Below are 19,914 nucleotides of genomic sequence, written 5' to 3'. Positions count from 1 at the left end.
ACATTTATGTCTACAGACATCATTCTACATAACAAACCTGGTTTATTTGGCAAAGGTATGTGTTCGTTGAACTCTATGTTATTTCAAGTACTATCCAAAAATACATTTTCTTTAATTTCATGTCATGAAGTTAATTTTTTTCCCAAGAAAAGCTAGATTGGTGAAATTTTTGTCTGTCCCAACAAGCAAATTTGTCCCGGGAGGGAAGAACGGGTCCTGGAGGCAGCCCTGATGATTTCGATCCCTGCGGTCGGTAGGACGGAGAATATTCGCCGAGAGGGTATATTAGATACCATAGATCACCGGGAAGAGCACAGTGGCCCCCTGGTGCTTCTTCATCACTTTATCTCCCTTCAACTCGCCGTATTACCCAACTTTATTGCTGATTTTGTAGATCCATCTCATAGGTTTCTTTGGAGGCTTTCTTTTTCCATCAAGTTGGAAGCTTGCCAGAGTCATGTGATACCCTTCAAGGCTGTGCTAAGCTTGCATGCTGTGTGAGGGATAGATTCTTACTGTGGCAAGCTGGATGTACATGTGCAGGAAATAGAAAAGGCGGTTATTTATAGAGGGTTAGCATCTGCAAAGGCAGCTTAGTAGTAGTTTCTAACATGTCCTTACCCATTACTTTTTGCTCTAAGATTTACATGTACATCACAAACATCACATAGTGTAAGTGCCTCTTTGCACACTGCTAGGCTTAACATTTAGTGGTAATGCTAGTTGACCTTTATCCGTGGGGTAACCTTTATCCGTTGTATATAAAATTGGGGTATTTATGGATATGAATTTGACAGATGGCTGTTTCAGGAATGCAGTGAAAATTTTGCAATTTGAAACCAATGTCCGACGACTAGATATCCCTAAATATCTCGTTTGAAAAAAAAAACAGATCTAGGTTACCATGTGGATAAAGGTAAACTATCATTAGGAAGAAATTGAAAAAATGTTCCGGATCAAAATCTAATGCATAATAACCTAGAATCTGATCATTTCTGTGTCAACAAGAGTTAATTTTTAGCGTGTGATTTTTACTGCTACCAAATCATTGGTATTTGCCCTATTGCAGAACATACAGGAACTCCAGTGTGGAAAAATGCACAGTGTCACAAAAAATTGGGCGCTGGGTACAACCCCATACACCCCATTGTTCACATGTATACATGTAGTTGCACATACATATGAAATACAGCAACTACAGCATTGTCTATGTTGTGTATACTCATTGATCCTGATAGCATATCTTTGTAATTATCTTCCACAAAGATTAATGAAGTAAGTCCTAGACCTTATCAAAACCTTAGTTCCAGAAAATAATACTTGGGAGCCAAGTTATATGAGACTCCTCGACGTCAACTATGTCTTGAAGTGTGCCTCGGCTTGGAGTGGTACTCTTTGAATGAAATTAAGGTCCCAGACCTTTGAGTGTTTTGCTGCCCTTGTGGCATGTGAAGTCACTGTACCTCAATTGGAATAATTTGCAGGGGAGGTGGGCACAAAGCTAGAAGAGTATCAGACAGTGACTTGTGAGATATGTGGGAACAAAGAAATTGACCATCTGGAGAAACTACTCTTTCTTCTACAAGGGGCAATGTTTTCACAGGGATTTTGTAGTATGGAGAAAATGGTCCAGGAGTGTTTGCACTTGCAGTGGTTGTGAAGCTACAATGCGATACTTTGCTGTAAAAGGAAAAATGTTCACACACAGTGGTTTTAAGTTTCTGGTGAAAATATTACAGTGAAAATCACAAACTTGAGTATGTAAAACCACTGCAAATACTTCCTTTTTACAGTAAACTCTGCAACTGTCATACTCATAGTCTGCAATTTGCATAAGTTGAAAGTTACATATGGAACAATATCACAGTGACCTACATGTACATCATGTACGTGACCATTTTGATAAGACCATCCTGTCGATACGAAATCCTGTTAATGTCACAGTCCACAATTTGTATTTCATAAGTATAATCTGCTTGACCTTGTGTTTTTGTTCATGAGAAAATGAAACATCCTGTAAGGTTAGACATCGCCACAAAGCAGGCCCTTTGCGGATCTGGACTTGATTAGACAAAGAAGAACTTGGAACTCTGACAAAGACCATATCAAAGACCTTCTGATTACTATGTGGTCTTCGATTCCCAGTTCACGTGGATATATTAACTGTTTCCATGAAAAGCTATCCCAAGGCTCTTAATCTAAAACGGTGGCTGATGTGAACTTGATTTTGATGTCTAGGAAGTTAATGTCATGGCCACTGTTGGCTTTGGGTCTAGATTGTTTTTAGTATACAACAGCCCAGACATACATATATTGTCTGTCTGTATCTGTATCTAAATTTATATACATGTGTAGCTGGTATAACCACCCTTATCTGTATCTGTACAGCCGGTATAACCGCTCTTTGGCATAACTCACATCTTAGCAGGCATGTGGTCTGGCAGCAGCTGGTTATATTACACTGAATGACCCATCACACCTAACCTTTGTACATCTCACTCTAAACATTATCTAAAGCTATCTTATGAGCCTGCTCCCCCAGGACTTGGTTACATGCAGCCAGCCCCAATGGATATCAATTTATACTTTTTTGTATGTATAAGATCAAAGTTACAGCAGTTGGTATTACTTCATAATGATATAACAAGATGTTTAAAAATTAATGATTGTGTCTTCACAAAGCAATTGCTGGCATGAAATGATAAACATTGTACATCTAAAGAAGGTAGACTGTTTTTACAGTTAGCGATGTCTGATCGTAATTGCATGGTAGCTGTCATCTCGTGAAAGTCAAAGCTTTCATTAGTGTGACCTCTTGTTGCTCCAGGTGGTCTTGATAAGGGAAGCAGAGCAAGAGTGCTGCATCTGAGGCCAGGAGGGCTTGCACAGAGGTAAGACAAAAACCTTCAGCCTGACTAGCTACAGTCAGCCTCCGTCACAGACTTTGAGCGGGGATGGCTTTTCTTCTATTGGGGTGGGGCCTGGTTCACAACTTTCAACATTGGCTAGGCTCTCTTATGTCAGGACATTGCCCTACTTTGAGGGGCAAATTCCCTTTCAGTTTCACAGCAAACTCCCTTCCCCTTTCGCAAATTGCGAACCAACACCCCCAATAAAATAAAAACAGCCCCACAAAAAGTCTTTGACGGAGGCTAAGCTACAGCAAGGGTTCATGAACTTCATTTTATGGATAACACCCATGCATGCATTGAGTTTTACCTGTTTTGCTCTAACAATATTTTTGCTCCTTTATAAATGATAGTATTAAAACTGACAAATTTTACATATTGCCCTGGTTCAAAATTCTTTCCTGATCGCTATACCATGTTCTACATGTAGGGATGTCCCTGTAGCTCAACTGGTAGCAGCCTCACTGTTATGTTAAGCCGCTTGCTCCAATTAGTTAGCTTCAATCCCTGGAGGGATGTCTCTGTTAGGGCTGAACAAGGAAGGGATGTAAAATGGGGGGTCTGTTTTCGATAGGGTGCCTTGAACAGGGACTAGCAACCTCTAACTACCAGGTACTTCTATTGTTCTAAAAAAAATATATGATACCTTGCTACTGAAACAGCTCTATAGGCATTATACTGTTGAAATCTGTTCTGTTATTGTTTCTTCATTTTGAAATTGATCTCCCCACATTTGAGTGAGGGCTCAAGAGGACGTGATCCATAGAATCGAGTCTGTGTGGCCCCACTGTGTAGGTATCAGATGTACTCTAGATGAAAATATGTCCCCCAAGGTGTTTTATCAGTGGAATACCTTTGATTGATTTCAAATGTCTATGAATGATCATCAGTTTTCTACATCAAGGCATCTTGGTGATTCTCTAGCTTTCGCTGTGACGTACTTTGTCCTTACAAAAGGATGGGCCAGTGTGGCAAATCTTCATCACACATTAATTATACGGGCCAGCAGGTTTAATACTCTGTTTTTTTCGAGCTGGGTGACTCAGAAGTCACACGGCGGAAAGGTGACTTGGCAGAGGATTGAATGAAAGAAAATTGGCAATGTCTCATTGTATTGCTGTACTACTCTTTCCATGATTCAGTCAAGGTGGTATCTCACTGCAGAGCAGTGACCACCAATCATGTCTTCCCTATCCTTATAATGCATTTAATGGCAAATAGAAGCTGTCAAAAGTCACCTACCTGACGTTTCGTTCTCGAAAAACTAACATTGAGAGGGTAGCCCGGCTTCTAAAATGTCCATTCTCAACTTTTCGGAACTTTCTGACCACTGGAACACATGTGATTTGCATCCAAACGCAACTCGGTGACCTTTGACCCCATCTGGCACTACAATGACAGCTACATAACAAACTTCTTTCTAGTGTCCAGGCACCCAAAACAGGCTTGAAAGTCTGGTTTTTTCGACATAATAAAAAACCTACAACCCTTACCTGTAGAATACAGCTCCAAGATGCCAACATTTCCAAAGAAAAACACATCTTCTGATACTTTTAAAAATCAATCCTGTGGGGACTCACCGGGGACCTTCTGCGCAGCCGTCAATTAGGGTCATTGCCCTTGTAGGGGCCCGAACTTGAGAATTGACAAGTTTCATTCATTTCGCATGATGCGGGTAAGAGTTTTCAAACATTATCCCAAGTTTCAAAGCTTTCTGACCAAGAATGCTCCCAGGGGAATAGATCTCATGGCAGGTGTCAGAGGACTTTCCTCAGGGCTTTGGCAGTGGTTTGAGGCATTTGATAGGCTCCATAGCATTGACCAAAAAGTGACACAAACTGAAGAGAAAGTTAAAAGCTGATCCTTCTAGCATAAGGAAAGTATTCTCCCACCATTTACACACCTAAAGTTGTATTGAAAAGCTGCCAGGTTAGACTTTGAAGCATTTTATGAGAGTGCATATTACATTATCAATAAAAGGTACAGAAAGTAAGAAATCAGGCCCAAAACCACTAAAATGGCAGAATTTCTCAATAAATTTCAGTCAGTTGAGTCAGGTAAAGCCTTTCTTTTGCCCATATAACCAATTTTTGGGAACATATTGGCCCCCAAGGATATATAAGCCCCAAAGGACACACTTACCCCCCCCCCCCCCCTCATTCTATGCACTCTCATCATCTGCTCCAAAGTGTGGTCTAACAGCATTAAGATACAAATTTTGGTGTCTAAACTGATGGAGAGTAGTCCCCTTATGACAGGGTGAGCAGATTTTATCATTTTCCCCTGTTTGTGCCACTTTTTGCTAAACAGTATGAAGTCTAACCAAAGCCACAAACCTTACCACATCCCTCCTGACACCTGTGCTCCCTGGGGACCAATCCTTGGAGTAGGGTCTCCGTGAAGTCTTTGAAACTTGTGACAATGCTTGACAACCCTTCCCGCATCACTTGAAGTGTCTTAACACCTGCTAATTTTGAACTTGAATACCCTGCCAAACATGGCAGAGCAGTGACCACCAATCATGTCTTCCCTATCCTTATAATGCATTTAATGGCAAAGAGAAGCTGTCAAAAGTCACCTACCTGACGTTTCGTTCTCGAAAAACTAACATTGAGAGGGTAGCCCGGCTTCTAAAATGTCCATTCTCAACTTTTCGGAACTTTCTGACCACTGGAACACATGTGATTTGCATCCAAACGCAACTCGGTGACCTTTGACCCCATCTGGCACTACAATGACAGCTACATAACAAACTTCTTTCTAGTGTCCAGGCACCCAAAACAGGCTTGAAAGTCTGGTTTTTTCGACATAATAAAAAACCTACAACCCTTACCTGTAGAATACAGCTCCAAGATGCCAACATTTCCAAAGAAAAACACATCTTCTGATACTTTTAAAAATCAATCCTGTGGGGACTCACCGGGGACCTTCTGCGCAGCCGTCAATTAGGGTCATTGCCCTTGCACTTTGGGCACCAGTGCAGCACTGAGGGGTTCGAAACATTACTCAACGAATTTCAGAGATAAAGAATGAGTTTTCTTATGCTCTGTTGTATTTTGTTGTCTTCTAAGTCATACTTTTACGTATTACACAATATCTAAATTATAAAAAATCAGCAAAAATAACACTTTGTCAACATTGCCGCAGTGAACAAACCCTGCAGTGCCACACTAGTGCCCCCGTGAGATACCACCTTAAGGAATCTGTAAGGAACTCTAAAACATTTCCACCAAGATTCTCAACGGTACCTGTTCATTTGGATGATATCAAATAATGGGAACATCCACTTTCTAGGACACGTCACTGGCAACTGTTTTATGTGCACTCTGCCATCATTCATTAGCCAGAAAATTAAAAGGAGACCCCGAAATGACCCAGATTCACAAAATATAATCCCGAGCTAATACAGGTGTAATTGAATTCAATCTACTTATGATTGATTTACTGTGGTAATACCCATCTGGCTGGTCTAATTAGCCAGCAGGGTATGTAGGGTAATGTAGCATGGAGCACTATGGCCATTTAACATTTCCCATATGGTGGTTTCTTGACTTTTGGAAAGGTTATCCGGTTTGGGGGCCATCTATCAATTATCACCTGAGAGCTCATTAGAAGTCATAGCATGTTATCATAATTATAAATCCGAACACTGTAAAGGTCTCTTGTGATTAAGACATGGGAATCCTGTTATGATATTGATTATTATAAAAACTGCTATGCGTTTGGAATATGTTTTAGATCTGAAAACAATGTTTTCTCCTCTTGCAATATAATATCTGATACAATCTTTGTGAAAGCTTAATTTCTGCAAATAATGATATTCATCATGTGTCAACGAGTTGTTTTGATGGTCCTGTTTAGATTTGATCTTAAAACGTGATTTCATTTCTTCTCCTTTATAGAATACAAAGGTATGAAATGGTTGAATGAAGAAGCCGACATATTTTTGCTTCAGGGCCTTTCCAGTCAAGCATGTTATTGATATGGAATATTTGATGAGCTATGCCTCATTGAACATCTGTCCCTGAGGTAGCTAGGGAGAACATTGTCCCTAACTTGTCCTGCCTAACTGTAGGAGAGTCAATGTGGTATAATTAGTATTCATAGTACATGCATGTGCCATAATTATGATGTTCATTCTGATAATAACTTCCTGTAGTGTTGCAGAGGTAGGATTACACAAGCTGCAGGAAATAATCAGATGAACATCATTCACAGCGAGAATCACTGTCTCGTTTCTCACTGCCTGTCCTGTATTCTGTAATTCAACCTTGTTTAAAGCTTTCAGTTTCTTCCAGTTGTTGCACATTTACAGCTCAGTAAATTGTCAGTCAAGCTTAACAAAGCTTCTTTTCTTTTCGTTCTCTGTCAGGGTGGAGCATGATGCTTTTTGAACAAAGCTCAACGTCACTGCTAATACACCTTTTTGACGCGGCGGCCATGATAGATCAAAAACGAGGTCAATGAAGCAAACAAAAGACTGTCTATCATAATTAGCAGTTCAGCCAATGGCAGCATGGTAATTAAGAAATCGACCAATAAGAGAATGGCGGCATGTCCGTCAAATATTTGCATTATTATGTTTTTATTTTGCATCTCTTATCATCGGTGCATAAGGCCACACCAATTTAATTTCTTGGTTCACGGATTCGCTCGCTCCTATTTTTTTGGGAAAAAAAATAAAAATAAAAATTACCACTCAGCAAATTTTCACCATTAATGAAACCATTCACCAACTTTCTGGTGTAGCAAATTGGCCTTTATATTATAAGCTCCTTAAAGTGTGGGTACAGATGCTGTTACTGTACAAAAGTAGTGTTTTTGTACTTTTTTCAAGCTGAAAACTTTTTTTCTTTATGTTTTGGATTAGCCGTTACCTTTACTCCAACCATTTTACAATTTTTATTTTTATTTCGCCCTCTCGCTCCATATTTTTTATGAAAAAATCCGTGAACCAAGAAATTAAATTGGTGTGGCCTAACACTTGTTATTTGATCTAAAAATAATTGTGAAAGTTTGTGTTGTTTGGGAGAAAACTAAATGGGAGCTAATCTTAAAAATAATTTTGTCTGTTTGCCTCATTGACCTTGTTTTCGATTTATCATGGCCGCCGTGTGAAAAAGGTGTATAATATAATCTCAAAAGTAAGGAGTACTGAAGATGAAGATGAAAGCACACAAATTTATTGTTCAGCTTTAAAAGTGTGAATTATTTTGCTCTTCCTCTCTAACTTTCTCTCTAACTCATGTGCAAGCGTGTATCAGACGTGGCTTAGGTATGTTACAAACTTCTTACTAAAACGTGCAAGTGTCGGTGTTGTGATGTGAAGTGTTGTCTTGTACAAGTGTATGCATCCTACCTCTAATTCTTCAGCATTACTGATGTAAGTTTGCATACACACTGCCATTAGCATCAGTGTTGCAAATGACAAAAAATAACCAGTGTTTGAACCATTGGCAAGGAAATTTTACAGACGAATTGATCAAGTTTCAGCCGAAGGACCATGATTGGACAGGAAGGAGCCAATCAGAGGGCACCACCATTTTCAATAACTTGCTTCCACCAGTAATCAGTAGTTTCCATTGCTACTCTCTGTACTGGATGTCATATATCTTAAGTTTTTGATGTTTGATCGATCTTTGAGTCACCACCATAGAATGTACAAAACTCGAGATAACGAAAACAGAAGTTCCGTCAGGTGGTCAGAGATCTAATCATTTTGAGGTCTGATCAAGAGCTGCTCACATACCAATAATTTTTTATACAAATCTGTCTCTGTCCTTCTGAGTTATGCTGTCCAGAAACATGCATATATACAGTAACACACACACACAAAGTTAAACGTACACACAAACAATACTGAAAACACAACCTTCTTGGCATGGGTAAAAAGGTTACCTCAGCAAGGCAAAGGCTAGGTGGTGTGCTGTTTCTTTTGCATTGATAAGGAAGAGAGGGCGACCTCTTGAGGTCAAGACATGACACCAATCATAATCTTATGTGATTGTCTGTACTCAGGAGTGATGCCTTGGAGATAGGAGACTACATCTTATCTGTGAACGGGATCAGGACGGAGAAACTTCGCCATGACGAGATCATCAACCTGCTGAAGAACGCCGGGGAGAAGGTCATCTTGGAGGTCGAGTATGAGATTCCGCTTACAGGTACAAATTTTGTCGTTGTTGCTATAATAATAATAATTTGAGTTAGTAATACTTGATTAACTTTAGGAAAATAAATTCATCAGGTTGGTAGAACATATGGATTTTGGAGATTCCTTTTGCACAACCATTTTCAAGAAAGTCAACCCCAGTGATGAACCATGATGAGGGGGATACAAACTCAGCCACATTTGGGATTGTGTTCTTACCGCAAAAGCGCCACCTACATTAAGTGTCGAGAAGCAGAACTCCAGTTAGAAGCTCTGAGGAAGATGTCTAGCAGACATGGAAATGTCAGTAGGTAAGAGGCAGTCTAGTTGTGTAAGAGAATTCTCCAATATCCTATTGATTAACTTTCCTTCACCTATTGTGTAACTTCATGACATGTTCAGCCTCAAGTCTCAGTCTCATAAGACCACCACATTAAAGAACGATGTTATCAAGGCCATCTCAAGTGTATCTCAAACACCTGGGTATCCGGAGTGTGCATACCTCAGGGATTACAGATGCTACAGTATTAGTGTCACTGTTTCTTCAATGTGGTAGTCTTCAGATACTCAGTGGAATTTCAAGACATTACATAAAGGTTTTGACTGCACTGAACTACATTGTATTACCCTTACTGCCATACATGTACTTGTATCTGTAGATAAGGGTAGGGTCAAAGTTGGCAGAGGACCTCACAGACAAGTTAAACAGGTCATGGTCATTTTGTGAAAAGAGAATCTAGACTTACAGATGAAGTTTATAGATCAAGAAAGAACAGCCCTGTACTTAAATGTGGGTTTCCTGTGTCTTGTCATATGACATTCGGTCAAGGAATGTTGTATGGAGTTAGTGGTGAAATGTGTGCATTCTTTATGAAGAGCATTTTTGGTTTAGAACACCGGTAACAATCCTAAATGTGGAAACGTTTTGTGTATAGTAGAGTGGACTCATTCCTCAGCTAACCACATCTATCTCACCACAGTCATCCCTCAGTAAGACATCTGGAGCCGCATAGTTCCAGTTAAGAACTTTTATTCAGCTTGCCAAAAAAGTTTAGATTTACCTGTGTTACGTTTTGATTGATGGACATTGATACTTTTGTATTCCACCGGATACTGTAGCTAGAGAAGTATGCTACCCAAGGGCAGCTTGCAGGTGTGAGAAGTATCAGTCTTGTACTAGTACATGTTCAAAATGTAACTCCAGGCACATCAGGACCTGGCACAGCTTTTCCTCATCAACCAACGCAGCTCAGGGCGCAAAGTTTTACAGACGGAATTCAAAACAAAGACAGATAACGCTGCCAGAAATGCCAGCACACAGCCCTTGACCCTGAGATGCCATGCCTTTAGGAGCATCTTTCGCAGTTAATCATTGATTCAAAGTGAAGTTTGGGTTCAACAGATAACCGTGGTAATTTTTCTAATGCCTGTATTGTTTGGTTACGATTGTGGGATGATGGTGAGCAGTGGCTTTGGAGACGCATTTGAGAAGCAGGTTTTACTGGCATTGTCCAAATAAAGTATAAGACAGCAAAGAAATGCGTGCAGATGTGCAAAAGTAGATCAAGTTGTCGCAAGGTACAAGGTAGGGTTCACCAGGGGTCAGTGCATGACAGGCCTAGCCTGGAGGCATCTGTAGAGACCGCGGTATCTACGGAGGCATCAGAATCTGCTGAGAAGGGGACATCTCGAGAAGCTTCTGTTGTGTGGGTGTGAGTACTGTAAGGTGTGGTGAAAAGTGAGCAGGCTTCAGGAATCGGAGATAAAGGAATTACGTGGAAGTAAACACCGTTTTTAAAACCATGTCAAGAGGACAAATCAAATGTTTCCCATTCCCATGTACCAGTGATGAAGACAAGATGGCCTGTCCCCATCGGTGTAAGAATTTATGACTTCTTAGACTAGTTTTATGCTTAGCTGTTAGAATTTGTTTGTGCTTATGCAAGCTTTCATCTCTTTAACCTTGTTCTTATCTACAGTTTGTTGTTGCAGATGGAGGTACATTAGTTTTACAGGTTTATGTTGGTCTACTTTTAATGGTCTGTGAAACAGAAAAGCCTTTTGAAGACAGCTTTTATCACCTACTTTGACCTGGGGAAAATTTATGTGTTTTTTCTTCTTCTTTTTTGCCTTGCAGCACAAGAGGCAGGTGGGAACGTGGTTACCAAAGAGGTGGAACTGAGTCTGCAGAAGGAGGGGGGAAGTTTTGGATTCACAATTCGAGGTAAGACAAGATGAGATGGACAAGTCTGAATAGTTATGATTTGTTATTTACTTTACATGGTTTTTTTTGTATTGCATTGTTTTGCATAAGCTTGCTGTATATACATGTTTGTACCTTGCAGAAATGAACAAAAAACGATACTCCTTCAATTAAATGAATGCTTGCCAGACAACATTTATTTTAGTGATTCTTACACATTTTCGAAAAACAGAATGCCTCTACATTCAACAGAACTCATTTAATAAAAGGTAACTTTTTTCAATACAGCTGATTGATTTCAAGGAAAGGTGTCTCCAGTGGTTTATCAAAAATAAAGTTAAAGTACAGTCACTCAGAAATATAACGCTGGTTCACCTTTATCCGAGGGTTACCTATACCCATTGTTTGTAAAAAAAAACGTATTTAGGGATATGAAGTCGACGGACGGTGGTTTCATATTGGAACATTTTAAGATATTGCAAATTTGAAACCACAGTCCGCAGACTTAATTACTCCTAAATGTGCTGTTTTTAGATACAACGGATAAAGGTGACCCTGCGGATAAAGGTGAACTAACGTTACATGTTGTTCAGTTCTGTGTATATAACTTGATGAGTTGCCAAATTGAAATATTGATTTTGAAAGATGCTTGTCAGGAGCATATTGTACTTGTGGGATCTTTAACTAGTTTTCTAGGCACATCAATACTGTAATCATAAAGCGTTTCTTACCTTCACCCTGAGCCAAAACAGATCAATTCTGTCAATCTGGTGTTAAGCCTTACTGATATGATTATATGGATGACATCTTCTGGGCATCCCAAAACTGATGCATGTGTGTGGAAAAAAGTTGGGCATTATGAAATTTAAGTTGTCAAGAAGGTTGAAAGGATGACTGAACACACAGAACATGGTACAGTATACATTTGTACAAACCATTTAGTTCAGAATTTTTGTTCTTTCGTATCTTCTTTGATATTGACTTCAGTTGAACTGATATCCTGTGCAAAAGTATGACAGAAGAAAATATGACATTACTATCTGTTTTTCTGAATTTATTTTCCAAAGTACGATGTACGATATGGTCTTTTGCAGCTTCTTTGTGCAATTTATGGTATGATTGCAAATTTTTCTTTAGGGGGTTTGTGAGTTGGAGTCAAAAATGGAAAATTCAAACGCCCAGTCATCAGAGCCCGTTTACTCATTACAGTTGACATTCAGTACCAGAAATATGAGTCAGATCAAGTTTTCGCTGCTTTGGTTCCAAATTCCATGTAACGCCAGTTCACCTTTATCCACGAAGTTAACCTATATCCGTTGTTATTTGAAAAGGGGTATTTAGGGATATTAAGTCAATGGACAGTGGCTTCAAATTACAATTCTTTCAAACTATTGCAGTTTAATAGTACCGTCTATTGACTTGACATCCCTAAATACCCCATATCTAGGGATATAGGTTACCCCACAGATAAAGCTAAATTAGCGTTACATATACAATGTATGTTTGATGTAATGAAACTCAGTTGCATCTGACACTGTTAGTGGCCAGCTTGACCTCATACAATGTAGCTGTAATCTTTATATGTTATCTTTGTTTGGGAAGCAGAATTTTGTTTATAATCAGGATGACTGGTTTATGAATGCTTACTCTCTCTATTCACATCATCCAGGGTTATCAAGTGGTCAGTAGGGGGTATTATCAGGGTTACTAATACTGTGATGTTTCCCAGAACATGTGTTGGTAGATAGTAAAGTGGACCTGACACTGGTCACTTTTTATGATATGGCTGCCCACGTGTTTCAGTATGTAGGGCAGTGCCCATCTCTGTTTCTATAGCCCCAGGGCCACACATTTGTGTAAGCACTACGGCACTGGGGTTGTGTGGCATAACTGCAGGGGCTTTGGTCCAGGGTTCAAATTCTGTCAAGCTACCAATCTTGTGCCCAGGGGAAAGGCACTTAACACGACTTTCCTCACTCCACCCAAGTATACATGTAAAAATGGGTACCTGTCTTTGGTTGGGGAGGTAAAAGGTGGTGTCAGGGATGGGTTGGGCTCCAATACCAATACCCTAGACGTACATGTAGTTGATATCAACCCACTGCCCTGATGGAAACATAAAGCCAATGAGACAACAAGTACCATGATCACATTTACCTTTACCGTATACATGTAGCATTGGGCTAGTCCACTAGAGACAGTGTGTATTAAATTGCCTTACTCCTTCCCATACATGTACAGTGCTGAGTACTAGGCAGGGAACACGTTTGAACCCACACCCTCCTGCCTCCAAACTAATATAAAGAGATAGGACTGTATAGCTCTGAGGCTATGGCAACTTGAACCTTGAATGTGGAAATCAACAATGGCACCAGTCATGCAAATCTTTAGGATCTTTCCAAATGTTAAGTAATTAGTGGTACTTGTATTAGGTATAAGAAGCCTTTCACCATCTGCAGAGACAATGTTTTGGTAATCCCAGACTAAGTACGATATTGGAGTTGGATGTACTTATGTAAGTTTTCAACAGCCGTTGCCAGTTATGTCAAACAGAAGCACAGCGATTGGCAAAGAAGGGTCTGAAAGACAAAGGTCAACTTTACTCCTAGTTCCTTTTGTTGATTGGCAGAAATCTGTTGGATGGAGGAATTATTTTAACCTTTGCTGTCTGTTCCAATGCATTCTGGGCCAGGGCCAGTTTGAGGTGACAACAGGGGAGGGGGGGTCCACCTGTGCTCTGTATGTCTCAAAAACGACACAAAAATCGCAAAAAACAGGCTGACCTTTTCAACAAGATTGTAAACCAGCCAGATGCACCTTTTTCCTATTTGTGACCAGGAGGTCAAGTAGCACAAACATGTACTAGAGGGGGGCTTTATAATTGTACAAGTGCGGTGTATTGACTATCTTAAAGGTCTTTGCACTCTATAAACCACACCCTTCTATGTTGAGTATAGGAAATACAGAGAAGTTGAGAGAAGACTTATAGGTTGGGTTTGTATGCTTTGTTGTCTGGACAAAGGCTGTAGGTCTTATCTGGAGAAGGCTTGACCTTGACAAACTTATATTTCATTCCCTTCATGATGACAACAGTCAAGGATCGGAATTATTGTTTCCATCTGGGTTGAATACAGTGTATCTCCAGGAATGTCTTCCAAGTCTGACCATTGGAAGTTTGATACTTCTTATGCCTAAGACTACAGTGGATTGGCTGTGAACATTCTAAAGTGAAAAAGACAACATGAAAACAGGGCTTATGCATTTTCAGGGGTTTTTTTGCTTGAAAGTACGATTTTGAATAATGCATGGACCTTGATTTTTTCAGGTAGCACCTTATTGCATAAAGGTAATTTATGCAGATTATCATGATGTCATGATGACATCATCGAGAGCTTTAGGCCACTCACCTTTTGGGGTGAAAATGCTTTAAAAGTGTTCTCCCCGGCTTGTAATTCGCCAATTATTATTGATACTTCACAACATAATTTTCCTCAGATTATGCTTTTGTCTTAATCCTCCAGTCCAGTATTAGTTTCTTGAATCTTAGAATCAACAAATTAAGTGGGTATGGTTTGAAGTTGATGGTAGAAGTTTTGGCTGTTTTTCTAGAAGTCTGACTCATGGATGTTTGTCATATCCACCCTGCCAGACTATTGGGTGGCTCGCATAAACCCAGGGACATCGAAGCCTGCCAAGTTGGATTGGACTTGGAGACAGTATATAGAATAACAACTGTCTTATAAGGAAAGACTGGATTTTGGTTTGATTCCAGGCTGGCAGTGGTACTTACGGTGAGGCTCAGTGTGGGAACGGAGTTGCTGTCACAACAGTTACTATTCTCCTTGTGTGGTACATTCCAAGGTACTATGTATTTCATAATCGTAGTATGTTAATTGGTGAATTACTGAAATAAGGTGTAAAAGGGTGTTGCACTAATAGAGGTGAGATTACGGTGATAGAGGTTTCAGGTACATAAAGGAGGTTGAAGGAACAATGGGACACAGCAGGGTTTAACAGGGTAAAACAAAGGCCGCGGCAAGGTGCTAATTATGAGCCGACTCCTTTCCTTTTTTCAACCTCCTTGGGTACATGTAGGTACTGTTTCATCTCTCACAATGACTGTCAGTACTTTATACTGTGTTAAACTTTGTTAATTGTTCCTAGAAGTAGATTCTCTGTTCATTTCCTCTTATTGATTTTAGTTTAGGATCGTACCTGTTTAAGACAGAATTTCGATAGAACACAAAATTGATGTACAATTATTTGTGGGACTTTATTATAGCAATCCCAAATTCCGTATTTGACTCATTTCCACGAAAAAGGATTATATCGTTACTGGTATCAATAAACACTATGGCTATGTGCCATTGCTTTGCCATATTTGATGAGTTTGCAGGCGGGAAAACTTATCTTCTACACCAACCCATTGCTTCATCCCATTCACTGATTACAGGGATATCTAACAAAGTTACTGTTTTGTTGGGTTTCCATAAACCACATGGTACTTATTACCTCCATGCAAGTATCCTTGCAATTGTATTTCAAAGATTGTGATAACAGTTTTAGCTGTTGAATTACTTTCAAAAGTAACATTTTTTTAATACCTTGCCTTAAATAAACATTCTGTCTGAAACATTGTGTACATTTGGTATCTACAAAGAATAATGTTTCTTCCTGTTACTAACAGCAGAGATGACGGAAAAGATAGAGCACATAAGGATTGTATAACAGAAGGCCACTACTTTGTCCCACACCAGTCCGCCTTTGATGAAGTGTTTGACGTACACAAGTTGTTTCGGCTATCAAGTGGTGTTTGAATGACATGACACACGCACTTCAGTCATGCCTGGAGGAGACTTGAAGTAATCCCTGCATTCCTCAGAGACGACCAGACAAGCGAAAGAAGGCCTCTTTCACTTCTATAGCTTGCGTTGCCACTTTTGCTTCTGTAGCTTGAGTTTTTGTCACCTACAGACATTTGGCTTGTGTCCGGTTTGGAGTGGTGCAGAAGTTAAGATTTGTGGAGAACTGGACCAGCGACTGCCAAATTTGTCACATTGTTACATGTACTTCAGGTTTTATGAATGGTGCAAAAGCTTTGTATTTGTGGTGACCTCTGACCTGCTGTGTTACAGGGGGAGTGGCTGATGAGAGGAGACAGTCGCGGCCTCTGCTCGTGACTAACATCAGACCGGGAGGACCGGCAGACAGGTATGTGAAGCTCGTCATAAATCTGCCTCCTTACGCATCCTCCTTGTCTTCCCAAGAAGAGTTACAAGACACTTTTACCGTATATCAATCCAAGCTTCATTGTAGAATTTCTCACAAGTAATCCAAAGTAGGTATGTAGTCTCGAAGGAATCTGCCTTCTTACGCTTATTTCTTGTCTTCCAAAGAAGAGTTACAAGACACTTTTATTGTATATCAATCCAAGCTTCATTGTAGAATTTCTTGAAAGTAATGCGGAGGAGGAATGAAGTCTCTCTTAACACTGTAATGTCAGATGAATCTGCCGTGAAGTTCTTAGGTTTCCTCCTTGTCTTCCCAAGAAGAGTTACAAGACACTTTTATCGTATATCAATCCAAGCTTCATTGTAGAATTTCTCGTAAGTAATCCAGAGGAGGAATGTAACATAGTCTCCGTTAACACTGTAATGTCAGATGAATTTGCCTTGAAGTTCTTGGGTTTGCTCCTTGTTTAAAGACATTTTTATCATGATATATCAACCCATGCATCCTTTCAGAAATTCTTGTATTAGGAACAAGATATGTTGTCGTCCCTATCACTGTAAACTTAAGATAATCTGCTATATTGGGTTTTTTGAAATTCTTTTGAAAAAGAGTTTACTTTTAGTTTATACATGTACTATAAATCCATGCTTCATTACAGAAATATTAAAGATTAACTAACATTCATTGTGTGAACAATTTTTGGATATACACAAAGTTTTTTCCAACTTGCAAGTAAATATTTATGACAACTTGCAATCTGGCGAATAAGTATTTACAACCCTGAGTTGTAATTTTGTGACCATAACTTGAACATGGCAATGAAGTATATTAGAAGATCGCTTTCAAATTAAATTGTAGTGTACTTTTAAGCTGACGAACTTCCAAGGCAAGACAAGATGTATTGTACCCGATTATCCCATATATTTCACAGGATTAAATGGCAATATCACGCAGTTTCACGGACGGTAAATCTGGTTATCACCGCATCATGGGAGACATGTACTTTTGTGGTGCGTTTTACGTGCGCGGGAATAACATGTATGTCACCAGTACGCGGTTTTACGGGCAGCAGCAATTTTTACAAAGTGCAAGCAATCGATAACGCAGGCTCTGTGGTACAGTTGATAAAGAATTAGCCCAACTTTGTGTCAGGGCTATTCTATTGCTTACAGGTTCAATTTTGGCCTGCAGGAAGTGTCACACATCATAACTATTTTACAGTTAGGGGTGGTAAAAAAAGCGACAAGAGTTGCACGCAATGATATTCGGTCATCCGTTTAATGTCTGGGGTACAGAAATGACAAAACCAACAAAAATTGACTGCACACAATATTGCAACAACTTGCACATTTACAGTTGAGTGCCATTGATAGTGTTTATTCTATGTCAAGAAAACTAGAATTATGACTGGCATTCTTGGTTCATGATTCAGAACATTTAGATTTGATGTTGATGATATTTGATGTTGATGTATTATGTAATGTTATAGGAAAAGATATACATTGTGCATGTCATTGATTGTATACTACATGTACATGCTATTTGTAATTGCTCCACCCCTGAAAAATATATGTATACTTCAACCATACTCGTGCCAAAGCATGCCAAGTTTTGTACTTTTATAGCTGACTGAGCAATTACAGGCGTATTTTTTGCCTCGTCTATCTGAGACCTATCCAACTTTTCCAATAGAGTTCAAGATGCTGAGAGACAAAATATAGGGGTATTCTGAGGACGTGGTTTGGAACGGACCAGCAGCATAACTTAAAACCTTGGTTTACGTCATGGCTCATGATTCAGGTCAAATTTCGAAGTTACAGGGAGAGGTGTAGTATATTTTGTATATTACTCCGACCTATCCAAGTTCCTGTAAACTATTCATGGTGTTTAGACAGAATGGAGGTATTCTGAGGACATGTGGAATGGACCACTGAAATTGGGTCCTATAGGGTTAAAGGACTTACCGGCTTTCGCTTAAGAATTACCGGTGTAACAGACAGAAAATTACATTCACATGGTGATGTGCTTAATAGGCCACACCAACTCAATGTGTTGGTTTTGGGATTAAGGAATAATGGACAAATTCTGAATATCTGTAAGCTAAAAATGACGGTTTTAGTTTTGACGATTTCCAGTTGGAGACACCTCTGACATATTAATTGTGACTCTTCTTCCAAACCTCTGTTGTCATTTCTACTTCTTGCTAAATTGGCTGAACCAAGGAGTGTAACGGGGGCCGCCCTAAGACGGTCACCGTCGTCAGACGGCACGGATTTTTTGCTGATCTGATTATCCATAAGTACACCGTGTTTGTTGCCACTGATTATGCTGATTACAAAGGTAAATGAACCAAGTCCATGCACACAGCTTTAATTTGCATTCCAAGTATACTTTAACATGTTTACTTCATGTTAACAGTAATGTTGACAGTGCTGAATCACTGCGGTCACCGGCCTCTGCGTATTGGCGGCTCGTGTCGCTAGCTATACGAACTCTTCCAAGCAGTCACACAACTGCCATGATACACATAAATAAAGCTCCTTAAAACACTATGAATATGGGTCTTCAAATGTTTTTTGAGTAGAAAAGCAACCAAAAGGAAGCGACATAAACATTGCCACCATTGTACTCCCAAGGGAGTGTGGCCGTGAAGGTGGCAATTAGAGAACGCTCCAAAGATTTATTTGACTGGTAACAAATGATTCGTGCTGTCTATGAAAATAAGACTTGATAGAGAGATGTAGATGATATTTTCATATAATCAGACAGAGTTTTGTTGATGTTGGCGGTGTCTTTTTTTCGTAATGGTTTTTTTTAATCGGGCATTCACAATCAGTGCATTCAGCCCATTGCCGGTAAAAAACATCAGCTGGATTGTTCTAGGTACAGCCTTCCTCGTTTGAGACAAGAAGTACATACAGTCACGATTTTACTGTCAAAAGAAAGCTAAAATATCATACTATTAATTTTTTTCTGTGTACTCAAATTTACCACTTACTTCTGAAGAGAGCAAAATGTAAAAAAAGCGTACCGAATTAGGCACACTGTCCAGCGTAGCACAAAATTGGAAGGTTACATATACAAAATTGTCTCACAGTGTTTGCCGCTTGTAACACGCAGCGCGAAAGGGTCATGAACCACATGAATGCATTTCTTATTCAAGTATGTTGTTGAAATCTATGTGTAAAAAATTCAGTCATCAAAATTTGATCACTCTCAGGCAACTAGCGATGGAGCGTCATGAGTTTGAGCACAAGAAAAAGCGTACCGTGTTGGGGCACCTCCCGTTAGAACTAACGGGAATATCACTTATAGTAATGTTTCCACTAGTTGATATGAGAGTATTCCTTTACAGAATGAGGGTCATTTAGCTATTTAGAAAATGATATTGGTTTTGATTTTAAAATTGCAGGAGAGAA

The 19,914-nt window shown here is 39.5% G+C and overlaps 1 protein-coding gene across 7 annotated transcripts in view; it reads left to right on the top strand.

The window, feature by feature from the left end:
• The window catches only part of LOC118416567 (glutamate receptor-interacting protein 1-like), a 114,467-nt gene that overhangs the window by 60,282 nt on the left and 34,271 nt on the right, over window positions 1-19,914 (top strand). For 6 of the 7 annotated variants that reach the window (XM_035821719.1, XM_035821717.1, XM_035821716.1 and 3 more), the window contains exons 4-7: window positions 2,828-2,891; window positions 8,928-9,073; window positions 11,198-11,284; window positions 16,399-16,474. In XM_035821719.1, the coding sequence (XP_035677612.1) occupies window positions 2,828-2,891; window positions 8,928-9,073; window positions 11,198-11,284; window positions 16,399-16,474 (373 nt within the window). Of the gene's footprint in view, window positions 1-2,827; window positions 2,892-8,927; window positions 9,074-10,576; window positions 10,939-11,197; window positions 11,285-16,398; window positions 16,475-19,914 lie in introns of those variants that run through there. The other variant, XM_035821722.1, reaches the window with a different exon arrangement.

This window comes from Branchiostoma floridae, chromosome 5 (assembly GCF_000003815.2).
Source record: "Branchiostoma floridae strain S238N-H82 chromosome 5, Bfl_VNyyK, whole genome shotgun sequence".
Classification (NCBI taxonomy): domain Eukaryota; kingdom Metazoa; phylum Chordata; class Leptocardii; order Amphioxiformes; family Branchiostomatidae; genus Branchiostoma; species Branchiostoma floridae.
The sequence above is the reverse complement of the archived record's forward strand: the minus strand, read 5'-3'. Positions and strand labels throughout refer to the sequence as shown.